Source organism: Callospermophilus lateralis, unplaced genomic scaffold (assembly GCF_048772815.1).
Source record: "Callospermophilus lateralis isolate mCalLat2 unplaced genomic scaffold, mCalLat2.hap1 Scaffold_63, whole genome shotgun sequence".
Taxonomy (NCBI): domain Eukaryota; kingdom Metazoa; phylum Chordata; class Mammalia; order Rodentia; family Sciuridae; genus Callospermophilus; species Callospermophilus lateralis.
The window spans coordinates 11,679,438-11,700,179 of NW_027514713.1; the positions used below are offsets into that span (position 1 = coordinate 11,679,438).

General features: G+C 36.4%; 1 protein-coding gene and 1 non-coding gene across 2 annotated transcripts in view; one reads left to right on the forward strand and one right to left on the reverse strand.

The window, feature by feature from the left end:
* Positions 1–20,742, reverse strand: part of LOC143389688 (transport and Golgi organization protein 1 homolog) — a 39,789-nt gene that overhangs the window by 11,481 nt on the left and 7,566 nt on the right. Inside the window, exons 4-15 of the mRNA XM_077108379.1 lie at positions 17,635–20,446; positions 15,847–16,050; positions 13,277–13,425; positions 7,246–7,377; positions 5,043–5,064; positions 4,044–4,132; positions 3,726–3,803; positions 3,529–3,639; positions 2,220–2,291; positions 1,918–2,022; positions 1,154–1,276; positions 947–1,055 (exon numbers count right to left, since the gene is read on the reverse strand). Coding sequence (XP_076964494.1) covers positions 947–1,055; positions 1,154–1,276; positions 1,918–2,022; positions 2,220–2,291; positions 3,529–3,639; positions 3,726–3,803; positions 4,044–4,132; positions 5,043–5,064; positions 7,246–7,377; positions 13,277–13,425; positions 15,847–16,050; positions 17,635–20,446 — 4,006 coding nt within the window. The remainder of the gene's footprint in view (positions 1–946; positions 1,056–1,153; positions 1,277–1,917; positions 2,023–2,219; positions 2,292–3,528; positions 3,640–3,725; positions 3,804–4,043; positions 4,133–5,042; positions 5,065–7,245; positions 7,378–13,276; positions 13,426–15,846; positions 16,051–17,634; positions 20,447–20,742) is intronic.
* On the forward strand, positions 10,138–10,244 carry LOC143386472 (U6 spliceosomal RNA). Its single transcript, XR_013089585.2, has one exon. It is a non-coding gene; the product is annotated as a U6 spliceosomal RNA (small nuclear RNA).

Consider the following 20,742-nt stretch of genomic DNA (forward strand, 5'->3'; position numbering starts at 1 on the left):
CTTACTTTTAACTCTATATTCTCCTAACTTCCCCAAACTAAATAATGATTGTGTTCAAACACCAGAAGAAAAAAAAATCAATTGAATACCTAAACTGATTAGACTAATGACTTTTAAGAGAATTGCAAGCTTAGATTTAAAAAAAACAAGAGAGAGAGGTGAATTTCAGGCTGGGGTTGTGGCTCAGTGGTAGAGTGCTCACCTAGTATGTGTGAGGCACCGAGTTTGATCCTCAGCATAAAAATAAATAAAAGTACTGTGTCTGTCTTAAAAACAAAACAAAAAAAGGTGAATTTCTAGTTTGCACAACTAAAATGTTATCTATGCTATTCTTGTAAGATAAAAGCTTTTCTTCTCTCTCAGATCTATCTTCACCTGAACAAGTAAGTGTCTTATTTAGAAAGATTCAATCCTCTATTTTCTCCCTGAATCTACTACCAGGTGTGGTTTGAAATACTTTCCTCATCAGTAAACACTGTTACACTCCCTCTCTCTAGCTTTCTGATAGTCTCTAGCCTCTGTTCTCACAGCCTTAGTTTATGGTTCCAACTACCTCCGGACTCTTAAGACTGACTGTGGACCTTAAAACCACAGAGCCATAGAGATGATGATTATCAAAATCAACTATCATCTGCATAAGTTAAGAAACAAATTTCTCTTACTGTACAATGTTCAATAATCTAAGTATTGTATAGGATATGACTATTATAGCTTCAGTGTACTTACTAGTTTTCAATGGGATAGAAAAAGTCAGTGTTCTTCACATGCCTATTGCTACATTATACCCCAGCAACCCACCTCTGCCAATGCAACAGACATATCTATAGATCCAGTGATATGAAGCTTAAGAAGAAAATCAGCCAGCTGAAAAGTGGCATCTGTATAAATGCTTAATTAAAGACAGGAAAGCAAAAAAAGGATTCAACCTCCCTGAGACTGATCTTACCTGCTACCTCTCCATTGGTTAATTCATCTGACTCATCTTCTCTATTTTGATCCTCAGATTCAGATTCACATCGTAACCGATTCAACTGTGTGATATAATTAGTCAAAACCTAGAAAAGAAGCAAAAGGTTGGAAGACTCTCGATTTTAATTCAGAAGATTTCAGGAGAATTCATGAGATGAAACATGTATTTGGAGTATAAACTTACATTAATAGTATCATCTTTGTGATTAAGAGCTACAAGTAAATCTTTCTGGGACTTCTCAAATGATTTGATTTGTTCACTGAGTTCAGCATGTGATGTACTCCAGTCTTTGACTTCCTGCTGCAACTGAAAAGTCAAAACACATGAATTCCTGTGGGTTAGGGAGGGGTTTTGCACTGGATACATCAAGACTACAAGACTTAGACAAAGAAATAGAGAACCATACTCCTCGGTGGCCTGCCTCAATCGAGGGGGTTGAGACCTTGGTTAAGGAAGAGGGCCGAGTGGCCCCAACTCTCACAGCTGCAGTAAGAACATCAGAGCTCTCAGGAAGTTGACCCTGTTTATTGCATTCCCCAGAAAATTGCTGTCAATTCAAATAATTTACCTCCAGCAGGAATGGCTGGGCACATATGACTGTCTCCTAAATTTAGATTCCTTATTATGTAATCTTCCCTTGGCCAGTGAATCAGTAACTACTCAAAAGAGGATCATAAAATACTTAATTTTCTGGTTTAAAAAGTTTCATTGAGGCTATGCAAGATAATAACTGATTGACATTTGATAAGAAAAGCAATAATCCAAAAATCCAAAACAGATGGAGAACATATATATGCACTCAATTTAGGGAGCATGTTTAAACTTTGCATATCTAGAAAAGGTCCTACATGAATATTCCTTACCTCAGAAACAGATCCAAGAAAGATACAAGATAATGATATTCACTTCTCTAGTTTACATTATGTATGACATCAAATTTTCTTTACCTGCTCTTTCGTCTTCGTAAGCATGGTATTTTTTTCCTGAAGCTGACAGCATTCCAACTTCACCTTCTCTTCACGAAGCTTAGCTTCATTAAAGACAATTTGAAGCTAATGCAAAACACTAGAGTTAGTGAATTAATTCCAAAGAAAAAACAAAGTTATACTTTCCCAAACCAGACATCATATAGTTCTCATTTTTTGCACATTTTAGCACACTTCAAATTTTTGGTCCGCAACAAAACTAAGATGTAGTATTAATATCCCATTATGCCAACTATCCCATTAGCAAGAGTTGGCAGCTTTACCTCTGAAAATTCAGAAGTATTCACTGAAATGACATCTTTAAGCTTCTCTATAGATTTCTTATTTTCCATTATCTGCCAGGTGAAAACAGAACACAAAATATGCATTAGGATTTCAGTAGAAATGGTGATGTGTGTGTGTGTGTGTGTGTGTGTGTGTGTGTGTGTGTATGTGTGTGTGTGTGTACACACATATATATACTAAAAAAGATGAACACAACAAAATATTTGTCAAGCCATCCCATTACATTTCAGGTAAATGCAGGGGATCCAGCTTTGGACTAAGCAAAAAATCAAGAACTGAAAGAGATGAGGAAAAATGAAGTCATAAATATTTCATGGCATCCACAACCTTACTGTTTATGAGATAACCAGAAAAAAAGGTCAAAGTATAGAAAATCATAATGCAATAATAAAATGTTTTAAAGCATAGAAAATTAATTAATTACTGTTTCAAATAAACCAGTTCAAATTAGTAATTTTTTTTCTAGTGATAGAGAAAAAAATTTCCCAAGATCATTTTTAAAATTTTCTTATCTGAAGTAAAAAATAATAAAATTTAAGGGAGAATAGACTAATCTCACATACAGAAGAATTCCAAAAAATTTATAAAGATATTCGCTCCTTAAGGAAGTGGACATAACTCTGCAATCTTTGTTTGCAATGCCTGGGATTGAATCCTGGGCCTCATGCATGCTAGGCAAGTGCTCTACCATGAGCTGCATCCTGAGCTCGTAACTCTTCATACTTTAACCGTGGGCTGTGCATGGTAACTTCCAAAGAATATAATATGAAAAGGATTGGAAAGAATTTTTACAGTGGAGAAATCTGATAAATACTACCTCAGCTAGGTGATCAAGCTTACTTGGGGGTAGGATATTTCAGAACACACTCTCTACTATCTTTTGCAACTTTTATGTAATTACAGAAACTTATAGAAATTGAAAATGAAATATGTAAGTAAATTTTTTTAAGTACAGAAAATTGATTAATTCATTACTCTTTCAAGTAAAAAGTAAACAAATACTGTTCAATTGGACAATAGTTTTTTAGTTGATCTGCATGTTTCCAAGGGCAGAGCAAAGCAATATGAAAATTATCCAAGGTTGAGAATAAAAATATTTCTTAGGCCCATAAAAATAACTTGTTGTATCAGTACTTAAAAGTTCCACAAAATGGGCACAGAAGTGGGTTCAACTTCCTTGACTCCTAATCTTGCTTTAGTTAACAGCTGGACTAAGTTCAACTTAACCAATTTTACAAAATATTTCAAAAGCCAAATTACAGCAACACTTAGCAGCAAAACTCTTACCAAGTCATGATACTTAGCATTCTGTTCTCTTTCAGATTCTAACATAACATGAAGACTTTTAGCTCTCTCATCCAGAAATTCTTTAGCTTTTTCAAGAAGCTTTATTTTATCCTGGGAAAAAAGGTGTCAAGATTACTCACTCATTACATTTACTTTTGAGTTTAGAATGTAATTCCCCCCAAAGAAGGGATTTTTACCTTATATTTAGTTGCTTCATCAGAAAGAATCATATTTTGTTTCATGGTTTCTTGGATCTGTTTCTTTGATTCCTTCATCTATGTAAATAAAACATTCAGAATTAAGATACACAAATTATAGTGCTACTATACAAGTTACTTCCAGACAAGTGACCCTTTCCAAAAGAAAGCAGTACTTAATACATATGACTGCTTAGAATTTGGATGATTTGTAGAAAATAATGAAATAAAAATTTTAAAATACGATTTTTAAATTAAAACAGGTAGAAATGATTCAAGCTAGAACCAAGGGAGAAAGAAACAAAAAAATAATTATACCTTCTGTTCATACTTTGAAAATTTCTGTATCAATTCTTCATCTTCTTTCATGAAATTGATTATCTTTTGGGCAATTTGCTGTTCAGTGACTAAAAGGGGAAAATACACAAGATTATTATAATCACTAAATGAAATTCAATTACTCAATCTACTAAAAGCAAAGACATGTTATATGGTACTATGAGGAAATACTTCTTAGCATAACTATTATGCTTTTAAAAAGCAATCTATGCTTATTAGCAATAAGAGTATAAAATTATTAAAATTTAAGAAAAATATAAGAACAATGATATTTTGCTGGGTGCGGTGGTGCACACCTGTAATCCCAGTGGCTCAGGAGGCTGAGCCAGAAGGATCCCAAGTTCAAAGCCAGCCTCAGCAAGAGCGAGACACTAAGCAACTAAGTGAGACTTGGTCTCTAAATATAGGGGGTTGGGGATGTGGCTCAGTAGAGTGCCCCAGAGTTCAATCCCAGGTACCCCTCCCATCCAAAATAATATTTTAATTTAAGCTTATTTCACAGATGGGAAATACAGTAAAGTGTTGTAGCTTGATATTCCTCCCTTCTCAAAACACTTTCTTTTCAGAAAATGGAATCATTTAATTCTTTGCAAAGAAAAACAGAAATGAAAGCATACTGATTCACATTAACATTCTTTAAATTATCTACTCAATTACTTAATGCATGATTAAATCATTAGCATAGAAATACTCTTCAAATGTAATACATCTGCATTACATCAATATTCAAAGTTAATCTGCCCCAAATTAAAACTTATCATCTCCCTATCCACAATTTGTTCCTCCTCTTTATCTCCTATCTCAGAGTTGGAACCATCATCATCTATTCAGTTATCCATGCTAGCAACCTAGGAATAGTAAAATTTTCAGGAGTTAAAAAAGTAATAGACATTAAAAGTCACTGTATCTACTTCTAACATACATAAAACACACATCAAACACCAATACAATACAAGTTTAAGAAACCTAAAAATTTACCTTGATATACTCTATCTTTTACCTAGAGGAGAGAAAAAAGATTAAATTTGATGTCAAACATATGCTCAATAGAAACAGCATTCCTAAAACAACAGTCAGAATCATAACCAAGTGAGAATTTAATAACATTCTTGTTCAGAATAATAAATTTATAGGATTAAAAATAAATAAAGGTTAACAAGCATTTTAAATTTAATTGGTAGTGACATTTCATAAATAGGCTCTGACATAAAAACACTAAGATGTGTACCTTATTTCACAGTAAAGATGTGTGTGTGTATGTGTGTGTGTGTGTGTGTGTGTGTACTCAAAATCATTTACTTGAGAATTCTAAATAACCAGGATAAAGTCTAGAAACAATGACTATTCAAAAGGAATCTGAGGAAACAATATTAAAGGCATAATCTTTGTACTAAGATATGCCACTTTCACTCACCAGAAAACATCTTAGAACTCCAATTTAAATTTGGCTATTGGCTGAATTTAGAAACTAAGAGGCTACATCATCTTATTTCTACAAACCACTAAATATATAGCAAGAAATCTGAAAGGGAAGACTGCTAGAAGAAAATGCACAAGCAACAAGAGAAATGACAATTAACATATTCTGGAAAGGACAAAAACAATCATTTCCTAAAGACAGCAATAAACTGCCTGATAATAAAACCTAAGCAGAAATTTTTAAAAAACATCACTAAATTTCTTTGTAACTTAGCATATACTTGTCCTTTCAAATGTTATAAATGGTGATGGGATACTCAGATGTGTCCATGGATCATCCATGGAATCTTCGTAATAGGAAATTGCATTCAGAAAACTCCAACACAGAAAGAAATGGCATTTCTTTAATGTCATAGCCTTGCTAACCTTTTACTCAAAATGACAACAGAGGAAAATGGGAAGTAGCATAAAAGCAGTCATCTAAGGAAGAGACTAAAGCTCCAAAGTCAAATGCTGAAACTGAGGAGCAACAGCTAGGAACCAGATCCCACATAACCTAGTGAAAAGAGAAACAGGTACTGGGGTTCTTGAAATGAAAGAAACAAGAGAGAAATATAAAGTGTTTTCATGTTTTTCCCTTCTCTTTATCCTTCTATTTCCTTTTTCCTTTTAGCTGAGAAAAAGTTCAATGAGATTAGAAAATTCCTCACAGGAATCCAGGCAAATGATTCTTCTATTTAAGAAGGGAATACTTTTTAAGAGATTTTACACTCAATTGTACAAGGAGAGGAAACTTATCTTAACAATGATATGTCTGATATAATTAAGAAATCAGAAAAAGAACACTCAGATTTGAAAAGATTTGTATCCAATGCTTTTGGCCTCTTTAACTGTTAGGCTTTTCATATGCAAAGTCCATTTACCTAAAATAATTTTCTTCCAATTATGTTAAATAACTATGAAACAGAATGACCTACAGTACAAACATAAGTATGTATAAGCTTATATATATACGCTTATACATATATGTACACACATACACAGAGACAAATTCTGCTCAGAAAAAAAAAGACTTAATAAACAAAACATTTAATGGATTTTTGGACAACACATAATCTATACTTCCAAATAAAAAGGTATTTTCTGAATATATAAAAGACTGGAAAAATTATCTCATCTCCTTTTTCTCATTTTACTGTATTTCTTTGTAGCATTTCCCCCTGTTTATATGTGTTTATATTAACATACAGTTCATCAACATTTAAATCTTAGTTTCTGGGTTTTTTTTCCACTTCACATTTAATTGTGAGCATTTTCTGTACCTCAAAGCTTTGAAATAGATAAATCTGCCTACTATTCCATTAAGCGAACATACAATAACCCCTAAATGAATTATGTTGTGCTAAGTCTTCAATCTAATACACTGTTCCACTGAAAAACATTACCAAAATTTTCAAAGCATAGTTATTTCTTTAATATAGATTACTAGACATATATGCTACATAAAATGATATTTATCTAACCTATCCCATCTTTTATCCCACTTTTAAGACTTCTGATATGTATGAAACTACTGGTCAGGACGGCTGTAAGAATTACCAGTTCTACCAGCTGCACCCACACTAAATTATTTTATAAGGTTAGTTTGACTTAAATCACTAATTTGTGTTTTAGCAACTGAAAAGGAAAAAAGGGGGGCAGTGACTATATAAAATAATCCTTGTGCTTATGTGCTAAGGTATAAGTAAGTTAATTTACTCACAACAAGAACAGTTCTCCAAAAGAAAATGACAAAGGATACCAATCCAAAGAAAACAGTGAAAACTACAGGCTCCCATGGTAGTCCATAAAAATCAGGCCCAGGTTGATACTCATCAGGCAATGTAGTAAACAGCTGAAACAGACAAATTAGAAGAAATGGGAAACCTTAAATTTATAACAAAACAGTCACAAAGAATCATGGCAATTCTAAACCAACCTCCTCATCAGAAATCCACCTCCTCAATATTTTCCAATAGCTTCTTCAAGAGAAAGGATACTGGCAGTCTCATATTTTTTGTTCACTTGCAGTGTTTTCAAGTATAATGAATCTAAATATTTTTAAAAAATTTATTTATGTATCTTTAGTTTCAGGTGGACACATTATTTTGTTTTTATATGGTGCTAAGGATCGAACACCTAACCCTAACCCTAACCCTGACCATAACCCTAAACCTAACCCTAACCCTAACCCTAACCCTGTGCCTCATGCATGCTAGGCAAGCGCTCTACCACTGAACCACAACCCCAGCCTGAATCTAAATACTTTAAATTGAGCATTCATTTCCAGTTTGTAACAGGCCCTATATCATCACATTGTCTAAAACCTGGCTAGAATCCCTCTGGATCATTCTTTTCTCTTAGATAACCTGGTTTTTATAATTTAAAAAATTCATTTAAGACAAAAACTTAAATATATGAAAGAACTAATTAATTTTATGGCAACAAATAAAAACAATGAAACAATAAAAAGATTTCAAGCCCCTTTGGGTATCATTTGATAAGCTAGAAGAATACCTTACTATTCTGAAAAGTGTTTAAATGAAGAAAAGGAATCAAATATTTATCTCCTGCCTTAACTATACAAACCAAATATCTGTGTAAAGAATAATCAATCATAGCCAGGCGCCTTGGCACACACTTGTAATCCCAGTAGCTAGGGAGGCTGAGGAGGGAGGATAGCAAGTTCAAAGTCAGCCTCAGCAAAAGGGAATTGCTAAGCAACTCAGTGAAACACTGTATATAAATAAAATACAAAATAGTGCTGGGGATATGGCTCACTAGCCAAGTGCCCCTGAGTTTAATCCCCAGTACCCCCCCCAAAAAAAAGAATAATCAAATTTTTATTTGTGTAGGCATCCCAGCCTTTAAATGAAGAACGAAAAATCCCAGCAACTCAGACCATTGCTATTTTGCAACCTATAATATATTAGCAAATCTCACCAATGTCACTGTTGACTAGTAGTCAACATCAAAGGAGAGGACATGCATATGTCAATGCAATATTTCCTATTAAGTTTTCATAAGAAACAGAATTGAACCTAAACCTGACTACCAATTTCCAAGAAATATAAAGCAACAGAGAGAGGCTGAGGTTGTTAGCTCAGCACTTGCCTAGAATGCATGGAGCCCGAGGTTCAATCCCCAGCACCACCACCCAAAAAAAAAAAAAGGCAATAGAGAAAACAGGTTAAATTGTTGTACCAGGGGGATGTCATTTATTCACCAAAACTACAATATATCCTAGAAGTCCCACAAACATATTTTTTTCAATTATTGCAAAAAGTTACAACAAAAGGAGAAATCAATAGATAGTAACTTATATGAGACTTGTTCTCCCACTGAAAGCAACCAGAAAGTTGGAATATATATATTATTATTATCATTATTATTATTATTATTTTTGGTACCAGGGATTGAACTCAAGAGCACTTGATCACTGGGCCACATCCCCAGTCTCAGCCCCATTTTGTATTTTATTTAGAGACAGGGTCTCACTGAGTTACTTAGAACCTCACTTTTGCTAAGGCTGGCTTTGAACTTGTGATCCTCTCTCAGCCTCCCGAGCCACTAGGATATTAAGGCATGTGCCACCATGCCCAGTCAAAATATATTTTTAAAGAGCTATTTTTCAGATAGAAAGCCACAAGGGACATGCAACTGTCACCCCTAAGAGCAGGAGAACAAATAGGTGAGCATTCTACCTTGAGGCACCCTCTAGACATCAGTTTGGGAAGGGGAACCCAAATGGGACCTAACAGTCTCACTGAGGAGAAAGAGACCAGAGTTCCAGGAGATTAAGCAGCCAAAAACATGTAGAGAAAACTACCAGAAAGATGGGAGCCACAAAGAAAAAGAGTTCCAGAAATCTGCATAAAGGTGGTCTTCAGTTTGGGGCTACATTCTAAGCAGTACCTGCGAGGGCCAAGAACAACTATAAGCTAACCAATCCCACAGTTGGCACTGAGCTGGGAGAAGTCTGGATTCCAGCTAGCCAGAGAGAGTTGACATACAAAAACAGTATGGTCAACAAGCTCATGAAGAAGTATTTGATCCAGGCATGATGGCACATGTCTCTAATCCCAGCAACTCAGAAGGTTGAGATAAGAGGATCCCAAGTTTGAGTCTGGCAACTTATCAAGAGCCTAAGCAAGTTAGTGAGACCCTATCTCAAAAAAAAAAAGTTCACTCAATATCATTAATTATCAGGAAATAAACTCACAAAGACATACCCACTAAAATGGCCCAAGTGCTAGTGAAGATGAAGTCAAGTGGAAGTCTCCTAAATTGCTGGTGGAAGTATAAAATGATTGTGGTCATTTTTTAGCATGGCTTGACAGTATCACATAAGATAAAAACATACATTAAACGTAGGAGGCAATTGCATGCCTAGATATGAGTCCACTTATAGGGGCATATATATGAAATAGTACTGTAGGAAAAATGAATCTATAGTTTAAAAAAAAAAAAAGTTATCAGTGGTTGCCTGGAACAGGTGGTGAAGGAACTCACTGGGAAGGATCCCAAGGAAACCCCTTTTCTAGTGAAAAAACTGTTCTATATCTTGATTATGGTAGTTTTTACATGGGTATCTACATTTGTTAAAACTCAGAGTGTGATTGCTTTGGCAGCACATATACTAAAATTGGGACAATACAGAAAAAATTAGCATGGTCCCTGAGCAAGGATGACACACACATTTGTGAAGCATTCCATAGTTTTGTGGAAACAACCCTTCAACAGATCAATGGATAAAGAAACTGTGGTACATATACAAAATGAAATGTTACTTATAGCATTAAAAGAGAAAAAAATTATGGCATCTGCGGTGAATGGGAATATCAGGCTAAGGGAAGTAAGCCAATCCCAAAAACCAAAAGCTGTATGTTCTCTCTGAAAGTGGATGCTGACCCATAATGGGGGTGAGGTGGGTGGCAAGGGGCATGGAAAGAATGGAGGAACTTTGATTGGGCAAAGGGGAGGTAGGACAGGCGAGAGGGCATAGGGATAGAAAAGATGGTGGAATGAGATGAACCTCATTACCCGAGGTACATGTAGGACTACTACACGTGTTGTGTACAACTAGGAAAAATTTTGTTCCATTTATGTACAATGAATCAAAATGCATTCTGCTATCATGTATAACCAATTAGAACAAATTAAAAAAAAACTCAGTGATATTGGCTATCAAGGAATTACTGTTAAGTTGGGTGATGGCCCGTGGGTTCATTATACTATTCTCTATGCTTTTCTTTAAAGCTTTTCTAATTAAATTTATTTTTTAATTAGTACATAGAAATAAACATTATAATTATTGAAGTAGGTAACATGACATTTTGATGCATGTATACATTATGTAAAGTTTAAATCAGGTTAAATATATCTACCTCCTCAAACATCATTTATGGTAAAACTTTCACAATCTTCTAGTATTCTGAAATGTACAGTATATTATGGTTACCTATAGTCCCCTACTATTCTCTCTGCTCTATTTGAAAGTTTCCATGATAAAAATACGAAAAATAATTTTTAAATTAACATATAACTTCAAATATTTAAAGGATTTCTATGTAGAAAAGAATTCAATTTTATAGAGGAAATCATGTGGAGGAAAATTTGGAGTCAATACAAGAATGAACTAGACAACAGAAGAACATATAGCCTTGTAAGAGAGTGACTCATGCTAGGAAATACTGGTGTACAGGCCTCATAACTACTCGTCAGGGCCACAGTAAAGAAAATTACCGCAATGAGTGAGAAACTAGACTAAGAGCCTTCCAAGGTTTCTTCTAACACTAAGATTCTACTAAGATTCCATTGATCAATGAATCTGATTGGTGCACATCTCCCAAACACATCAGAGCCTATTACTCTCCAGTCCTATCAGATATCATACTACTTGTTTAAGATTTTACATTGACTTGTTCATAATTTTTGCATATATTTGTTAAGGCCTTTTCTTAAGGCTTTCAAAAATCACAATCATGCCTTACACCTGTTAGACTCTTTTAGTCCTCGCACAATGTCCTGTACATACTGGGCCATCAAAATGCTTTTTTGAAGGCTCCTTTCAAATCAGTCTCGTAACATTGTGCCTCTTCTTTGCCACTCACGTCAATGTCTTACCTATCATCACAAAATCACTGACCATACCTGCACCACATTCGTGTACCCCGACCTAGACCTAGAGGAGGGCTCTGTGCATACCTAAAAATATGAATAAAGAAATCCTTCCCATATCATGAGGCTGTAAACTTTCCAAGTGATGTTGATTCATTCTGATAATCAAATTATGACTGTGGAAGACTGGGCTTTAATCACTGGAAATATTATTCTAACTGCCTGGCTTGTACATACTCCTTACCCAGGTGGCTGCCACCACCATGAACAAACATGGAGCCAACTGAAAAATGATTCATTTCTCCCCATCACATCTTTTCCACCCTGGCGGTCTTTCCTCCCCAGGTATTCATTGTCTTTATACCACCTCTGACTGCCTACATGAGAATTAGGGGGTGCGTGGGGGTAAAACCCTACAAGTTGCCAGACATCTCACCAGACACTTCACCTTGTCAAATCACTTAATTCTTATGATTGGAGTAAGCATTATCTACATTTTTCAGATGGGGAATCTGATATTCAAAAGTTTAGTTATTTGTCCAAACTTCTAAATGATAACCTTGGAATTTGAAACCAGATCTACCTGGCTTCAAAATCTATACATTTTACAAGGAAAACAACAGCAACACTTTTCTTACACAAGTCTTGAAATAACACAACCTACAGGAAACAACTTTAGTTGAGAAGGATTATTGTCACAATGGCCCTAGGACCATCTTATCCTCCAAGCTCTAAAAGCTTTCTCATTCCTATAATTAAACTCTAGAAATCCAACATCAACAAATACCATGAGGGGGAGGTAAGTCCTAAAATGCTTAGATAAGCTTCTAGACAGATTAAATGTCTTGTTTGGATCATGATTTTCTTTAGAAAGGTCAGCCTTAAGTGACTCTTTCTAAGAAACAGATCTAACCTAATTCCTTTCATTCTTAAAACTTTCTAAGGATCCCCACTATTAATGGTCTAATGCTACTTTGGCTCATGACTTCCTTTAAGATTTGCTGGCCTCTCCAACTGACCATCCCCCTCCAACTTCACACGTTATACAACACCAACTATTCACATTCTCCTGGCCTCCCCAAATATCCTTTTCTTCATGTTTCCATTTCTCTGAACACATTTCTTCTGACTGCCAGCTTCCCCCACCATCCTCCACCCCAGCCTGTCTAATCAACAACAAACCACATGTCACACTCCTGTTTGCCCTTGGCCTGTGCTTCAAACACATCTCAACTACTTTCTGACCTTATTGATCACCCTTCCAACCATAATAAATGCATTTATGGACAATAATGTTCTACCATCAAATAAATACCTCTCTTTCTGCCATTATCTTACTGGGTTTCAAGTGAATGCTATTATCTCCCTGCCAGAATGAAAGGTTCTGAGGGGAAGAACCAAGTTTTTACAGGTGTACAAATGTCCAGCCTTGGTAGACAGCAAATCTTCCTCATATGCTAAACTAAGTAGCCATTAAGCCACACCTCTATGGCTTTTGTTTTAGGAGCTATCTACTCAAAGGGTCAGGAGTCATTTTCATAAAGACATTTTAAGTTCTTCACTTCATGACAAGAAGCCACTTAAAAACTAATAAATAATCAACATTCTAATTGAAGAAACTATGTCAAACTTACCATCTTAGTGAAATAAAGCAAGTATGAATATAACAAGGAAAGCATGTTGTCCAAAAGGGTGGCATCTGCTGGCTCTTCCACCTTTATCTCCTTTAGTTGGTTTTCTGTATCAGCATCATCAACAGGAGTACCTTCTGTTATAAGTAGCTCTAAAATTGAAAGGGGAAATGGCTATTTTATTTTATGCTATAGAATAAGAATTGTCTCTCTTCAGTTTCAATATTCATCGAGTGTTTCACTAAATATATGAGTCACAGTGCCTGGAATATGTGGCTCTCCTAAAGACAATTAACACAGAGAAGAAAACTTCAAAATCCTAATTAGAGCTGTCAGACCCTTCAATTATAAAATGAACAATCTCCAGTCTACTCTCCACTACTTCCATGGCCATACAACTGCTATCAGAACAATATTTACTAAAGGAAAATTTTTAAAACCAGAGATATATAGACAGGGTCACATTCAACAAACATGGATTTAGTGCTGGTGAAACTTTGTGTTAAAAATTTTAGGAAAGCTGAAAGAGAGGGAGTCTTGGTTTGCAGATTTACAGGTGGAATAAGCCAAGGCTTAACACAGCATCTGGCACCCGGCAGAGATACTCAACAACTATTTATTGAGTGGACAGATGACAGCTATTTAAAAAGAACACAGTAATACCAAGAGAGACTAAAGGGAATTGGGTACAGACCTGCATTGAGGCTCTGTGAATGAGGTAGAATTCCAGTTAGACCTGAGAGCTTATAGGGGTGGAATTTCAGTATGAGTTACATGAGCCTGGGGTACGTTTGATTAAACAGCTAGGATTCCAACATGCAGTTATTAAGAAGTTGGACCAGTTGGGCTGGGGATGTGGCTCAAGCAGTAGTGTGCTCGTCTGGCCGTGAGGCCAGGGTTCGATCTTTAGCACCACATTAAAAAAAAAAAATGTTGTGTCCGCCGATAACTAAAAAATAAATATTAAAACTAACTAACTCTCTCTCTCTCTCTCTCTCTCTCTCTCTCTCTCTCTCTAAAAAAAAGAAAAGGAAGTTGGACCAGTTGCCTCTAAGGTCTTTCTCAACCCTGAGATTCCATTCACTACTATTTTTTTAAGCTTTTGCCTAATTTTTAAATTTTTTTTTTTTTTAGTTTTTGATGGACCTTTATTTTATTTATTTGTATGCAGTGCTGAGAATCAATCCCAGTGCCTCATATGTTAGACAAACACTCTACCACTGAGCTACAACCCCAGGCCCTCCATTCACTATTGGTCTATGAATTTGACTGCTGGTGAAGTCTGCCCATTGGCTCAGCATCTCAGCACCTGAGACACATTAAATGACATTTGGGAAGATTTTACCTATAAAGGTGATTGACATAATTTTGTGGTGGAACCTAAAAGGCCAGGGAAATAATTCATGCTTAATTTTGTAAGCCAAGTTTTCCCTAATCTTGAAAGTTTTGGAGCATGAAAATAACAAATCTTAATGGTGCGTGATTCATTTTCAGAACCTTATGGAGTTAAACACAGTTCATAAGTCAGTAGTGTTCATATATGGATGCAATGTCTTCTGGAAAATGGGAGAACTGATATGTTATTCGTTCTCAAATTAACTGAATCCCCCCCCTGCTATGAGTTCTTCTACACTCTGTGTGTGCAGATGGGGGGGGGGGTCAGGATCAGTGCTGCTAAGCCCTGCACTGGTGCAGGATAATGCTATAGCTATGCTTACAGACCAGAACCTTTAAAAATACAAAATACAGTAATTATAGCTTCATAGCACCATACTGGATGGATAAAATAAAACAATTAGTCATCATCTAATTTACTGATAAAATGAGAGTGAGCAACACAAAAGTAGAATGCTGTTGATGCCATTATTGGGGATTTTTTTGAAAAATTGTTTCTCATCTCCCACTGGATACTGTGTACTATGATGAAGTATTCATAAGTGTCAGTCTAAAATGGATTGCAGTTCTGTACTGTTTCCTGTAAGTGAAATCTTTGTAATGTTTTGAATAACCAATAAAAAAATAAAATTAAATTAAAAAAAAGATCTGGACGATTGACTGCATTTGAAAAAGTTTAATTACCATGTCCAGGAAGCAAGTCAAAACAGAACTTGAGCTATATTACATTCCATTTAGAAGAAAAGAGAAAAAACACAGCATTTATGAGACTATGAACAGTGATTCTCAAGCTAACTTGTACCAGGCCAGACTTTCCTGGAAGGCCTGCTAAACACAGATTGTGGGTCCCACCCCCAGAGTTTCTGGTGCTGTTGGTCTGGTTGAAAATTACAGTTTTAGAGCATAAGGCCTTTGAAGAATAATATTTTAGTTGTAAATGGTTTACACAAGCTAGTCATAGCTAAACATTTGCTTTTAGGTGAGTTACAGTCTCTGGCCTATTTTTGATTTCTAGTCATCTTTATTCTTGATTTTCTCTCACTTAAGAGATTTTTTTTTGAACTCACATGTACCTATATCACTCGCTGCTCTATTTTGTACCTTTGGCAACAAATATCCTTGAAAGCCTTCATTATGATAATGCCTCTACTTTGTAGAGAAAAATTGGCAAGCTTTACCTGGGTCTACTTTCTCAGTATTTGGGATCTGAGACACTTCTAAGACACCCATGTCCTCAGTCACAGGTTGACTCAAGAGGCTGGGCTCTTCAGGATGGTTCATATTTAAATGATGACTCAGGAGGCGAGGCTCTTCATGAAGATTTCTATTAAGATGATTTGTGTTCTCTTTAGGAAAATCATCTTCGTGGCGTGGCTGCATCTCTACAGGGGAGAAGAATGCATTGAGCCAGCTGGATGACACTATCTACCCCCACTTAAGCCCAATGATCAGCACTCCCCCTCAGCACACAGCTCCAGATACCTCAACACTGCCCTCCATGTCCTGGATTGCGCCCATGAGAACAACTGGGCAAGGATATGGGAGGGTTAATTGTTTTCATCCCATTTAAAGGATGACTGAACTATACAGTCAAATTTATAAAGAAGCCTTTAATTCAAAGTATTTCATAAACAAATACATTTATGATAGAGGCTTCAATAACTTACCTTCCCTTGGCAAACCAACATACACCCACATGAATAAATGTGCAGAAGAGAATTTTGGTCCAGAACAAAAATGTGAAATGTCTATTCTGCTCAGAAATAACAGGAACTCTTTCATCTACAAGTGTGCTGGTCTCACCGAGCCAGTATAGAGAAGGGAATTCCGTAAGTCTAGCTTGCTAATGTGCCTTTCAAATATGTTCAAAGTAACCTAGGAGCCAAATGGTGAACCTATCTCCTTCCTGAGCTCAGGACATAGACCAATAGGATCCAGAGCAAAGATTATCTCTTTACAGCTTCATATTCTACCCTGAACATTCACTTGTACTTTGCATTCTTATCCAAAATATATCTGCTTTGATTAAATGTACAACTGTTTTCTTCCCCAAATTATCAGGTAAAATTTGCATTCTTGGGAAGTAAATTTTTCCAATGGCTTTATGTCCTTCTGGAATTCTTGTCATATACTCTCAATTGAAATATTTCATTTTGAAAAACAATGGATAGAGATGATCAAATATGAAACCAGGAAACAGAAAGCTTTTATCAGGATATTGGCTCATTGTCAGTTTGACGAATATTTAATTGAAAGGCTTCTATGTGTCAAGCACTACATTATAAGGCTTGTCATCCTGGTTCCATCCTTGATTAATATGAATGCAAGGACCTTAGAACCCAGTGGAGTAAAACCAGAATAAGTGACCTCTCCCCCAAGAGACTGGAAATAGCATGGTATCCACAAAAGATAAATGCTGGGGAGGGGAATTCAGGCAAGCTATCCATTAAAAGTTATTCTAGGGCTAGGCTTGAGTGACAGAGCACTTGCCTAGTGCAGATGAGGCACTGGGTTCGATCCTCAGCACCACATAAAAAGAGATTAAATTCTAAAAAAAAAAAAAGTTATGCTAGTCACTCCACACCCACATGATCTAGTACAGATATTTTATGATTAAGAAATTATGTTTAATAAAGCCCTTTTATAATTTTAACATAAAATCTGTACTGTTAACAGGTCTACTTTTGTGCATTAGTTTCTCATTTATATCTTTCTCTTTAGCTTTTTATAAAATTTCTCTTTGAACATGCTAACCAATCCCAAATGTCCTAAAGGAAAAAAAGAATAAGCAATGTTCTTTCATGCTCTAGCCCAAAAGAATGAATAAAGGAACATATGGGGCTCCTGAGTCAGCCTTCTTTCTCCTTTAGGCACATGGAAACTGAACAGAACTTTACAATAATACACAAAAACACCTGGATGGAACAACTCCTTTTCTCCAGCTCAAGCCGCAGGCAGAAATTTACCTTCAGCTTTAGCCCAGATTTCCTCTAGAGGAGGCGCTGTTATCAATGGAGCAGTCTCTTCCACTGTGGAGTGCTTGTACCTGACAAAATAGATCAAGTATTGGATATCATCAAGCACGGCAGCCTCTTCAAATATGTTACTTTCCTTTATTCCTATGTCTCTAATATCATTCACACGATTATCAAGCATTTGCTCTGCTACGCTCAAAATGTGTGACTCAGAGGCACGGAAGACCTTATCTAGAACTTTTTCCACGTTACAGGGCAGGCTCTCCTGCTGTGCCGACTTCAGCTTTAATGACATTTCCTGCAACATGGATTCCAGTTCTTGGACATCAAAGTACTTCAGGAAGCGTTGCAAGGACTTTTGTTCTGTAAAGAAGCTGCGGATTATGGGCAAGTCTTCCTTCTGATCGCTAAGCTCTGGCTTTAGGGCTATATGTGGACTCTGTGGGAGTATATCATCTTCAAGATCTGCAGAAGCAGGACCCTGGCTTTCTGCATCCGTGATATGCCCTATGTCCTCAAGGTCCTCTTTTGAGATTTCTTTTCCAGTAGCCTTTTCTGTAGACCCTGAAGTGTTCAGATGTTCCTTAGGGTTGTGTTTTTCAAGATTATCAGAATCTTTATCCTGAAATACTTCACTTATCCCTGAAGCCTGAGTGTTTTTCTCATCACTTCCGTCAAAGAGTCCCTGGGCTTCCTCATCTGCCAGAGGACTTTCCTCCTTTCCCATTTCCATATCACCTCGTTCCTTGTCCATCATGTCTACCCTTTTGGCTGTGGTTTCACTTTTCTTAAAAATCTCCCAAATTATACTCATTTCTTGTTTGTTTTCTTTGGTTTCTAGATCAGGATTGATAGTCTCTAAAATTGCTTTCTCAAGAACGTGCTGGTTAACATTCTGAATCCCAGAATGTTTTTCTTTTGACTGTTTTGCACTTACAGCATTTTCATCCTCCAGTAGCTCTTCAGGGGGATAATAATCCTCCTCTACTGCTGCTGGCCTTTTGGTATGGAGACCCGGTACTTCTACCTCGTCAGTTTGCTCTGTTTTTTTAATTTCCTGTGTCCCCTGTGTTGCCTTATGCTGAATAAATTCTTCAGCCAAGGACTGCTCTTTACCCTCGTCCTTGGAGAGCCCTATCTTCTCATTTACATGACTAACTGTAACAATCACATCTCTCTCTTGTTGCCAAGAAAGATTTTTTCCGGGACTGGGGACCTCTTCTTCCGGTTCTCTTAACAAACCAATTCCATCTGGAGAGGAGAATCCAGATTGATTTTCAGTTTTCAGAACTAGTCCCTCTTTAATTTCCTGAGGTTGATGCTCCACTGAGTCTATGTGCAGGGTTGGTGTATTTACTGAACCTGGCTCCTCCATTCCATCTTTGGATGCATCATTTTGATTATCTCCCAGGAATGTTGCAATACCCAAGGATTCTGGTGGTTTACTCTGTTCTTGGGTCATCAGACTCCCTACAGCTTTATGTAGAGATTTATTCTCTAAGCTATCTTCCAAAATCTTCTCTCCAGGTGAAGAGAGTTCTTCATTCACTTCTTTTGAGTCTATTGAGATATGGATAACTGCTTCTTTTAGGCCATTCTCTTTGTTTTCAAAGGCTGATTTTAATGTGTCCTTGCCCTTTTCAACAGCTGGCAATGAGCTGAGCTTATTGCTTTGGGGAGAAGTATATGCAATCATCCCTTCTATCTTCTCATCCTCTAATTCTGAAACATCTTGCATCAGGTGCTTCTTAGGCTCCTGAACATCTGTCTCTTTTCCTTTAATATGAAGTTCGATGTCCACTTTTGGCTCTTTATCATTATCTGTCTTAGAGGTTTCCACAAAAAGACCATATTTTGCACTTTCAGGATAAATATAATCTGTTGCTGCTTTTGGTTTCTTCTGTTTTCTATCTGGAACTAAAGCTTCCTCATCTTCTTTTTCTTCTTCTGAATAAGAATTCCCCAAATCCATCATATCTGTTTTCTCGTCACCACCTGTGCCAATAAATAAAGTATCCTCTAAGGCTGTCAGTATATTTTTATCATCATCCTTGATGCCTGGGGGCAGAGTTACCTGAACCTTATCTTCTTCATTTGAATTCTGCTCTTCACCTATTGAATATTTCTCCACTCCAAACTCCACTGGGAATTTCATGCCTTCTTCACTTATAAAGGTTAGTAACGGGAGCTCCCCAAAGCTTTCCTCATTCTCCTCTTCTTCCTTATCAAATGCATAATAATCAGCATCCAATTCCTCATCATCAAAATCATCTTCTAATGAAGTCACCAATCTGGTCGTCTCATCATCAGACACAAGTGCATCAGCAGTAGAGCCAAATTTGGTTTTCAAGTCTAATGTCATTTCTTTTTTCAAAAGTGTATAAGCATCAGTCTTCTGTTTGTTTGAGACCTGAGAACTGTTGCTGATTTTGTTGTTTTCACTTTCTGGCACTTTTAATTCATCTTGTAGTATTTCTTCAAAGGGTTCAAATGAAGTTTGTTCACCCTGAGCATTATCTGTTTGACTATCTGCATGAGGATGGTTCTTCTGAGCCAAAACTTGTTCCTCAAGATCCATAGTGTTTTGTGAGAATGCACTTTCAATTTGCTCTGAGTTTGCTACTACTGGTTTGGGTTCAGGTTCAACGTCCTGGGAGACTTCAGGAAATTGTTCCACTTTTTCTATAGCTTTCTCAGAATCTTCATTTGCAGAATCATACAATTCCAAAAATCCTAGAAGTTCTTCTACATTATAATTATCAAAATCATCTCTTCCACCATCAAAACAGACAAAATCTGTCTCCTGTAAGAAAAAGGAAAACATTAGTGTGTCAATAACAAAGTGTCACAAAAGCAAACTCATCCACGCTCCCAAATTCAGGATTGGTTCTAAAGAATATTTGGGGTCAACCAGATTACCCTCCTCCAACCCCCATTGGCTAACTCCTTCTATGGCTGAGTAAATCTGTCTTTTTCTAGACTACAGTGTTAGAAAGTCTATTCTTTCTTTTTTTAACATGGGTCATATTCTTTAAAAAGCATAATGAGTAAAAATGGTGACAATTTGGTCTCCAACAGCCTGACTCTTGGGTCTCTCTC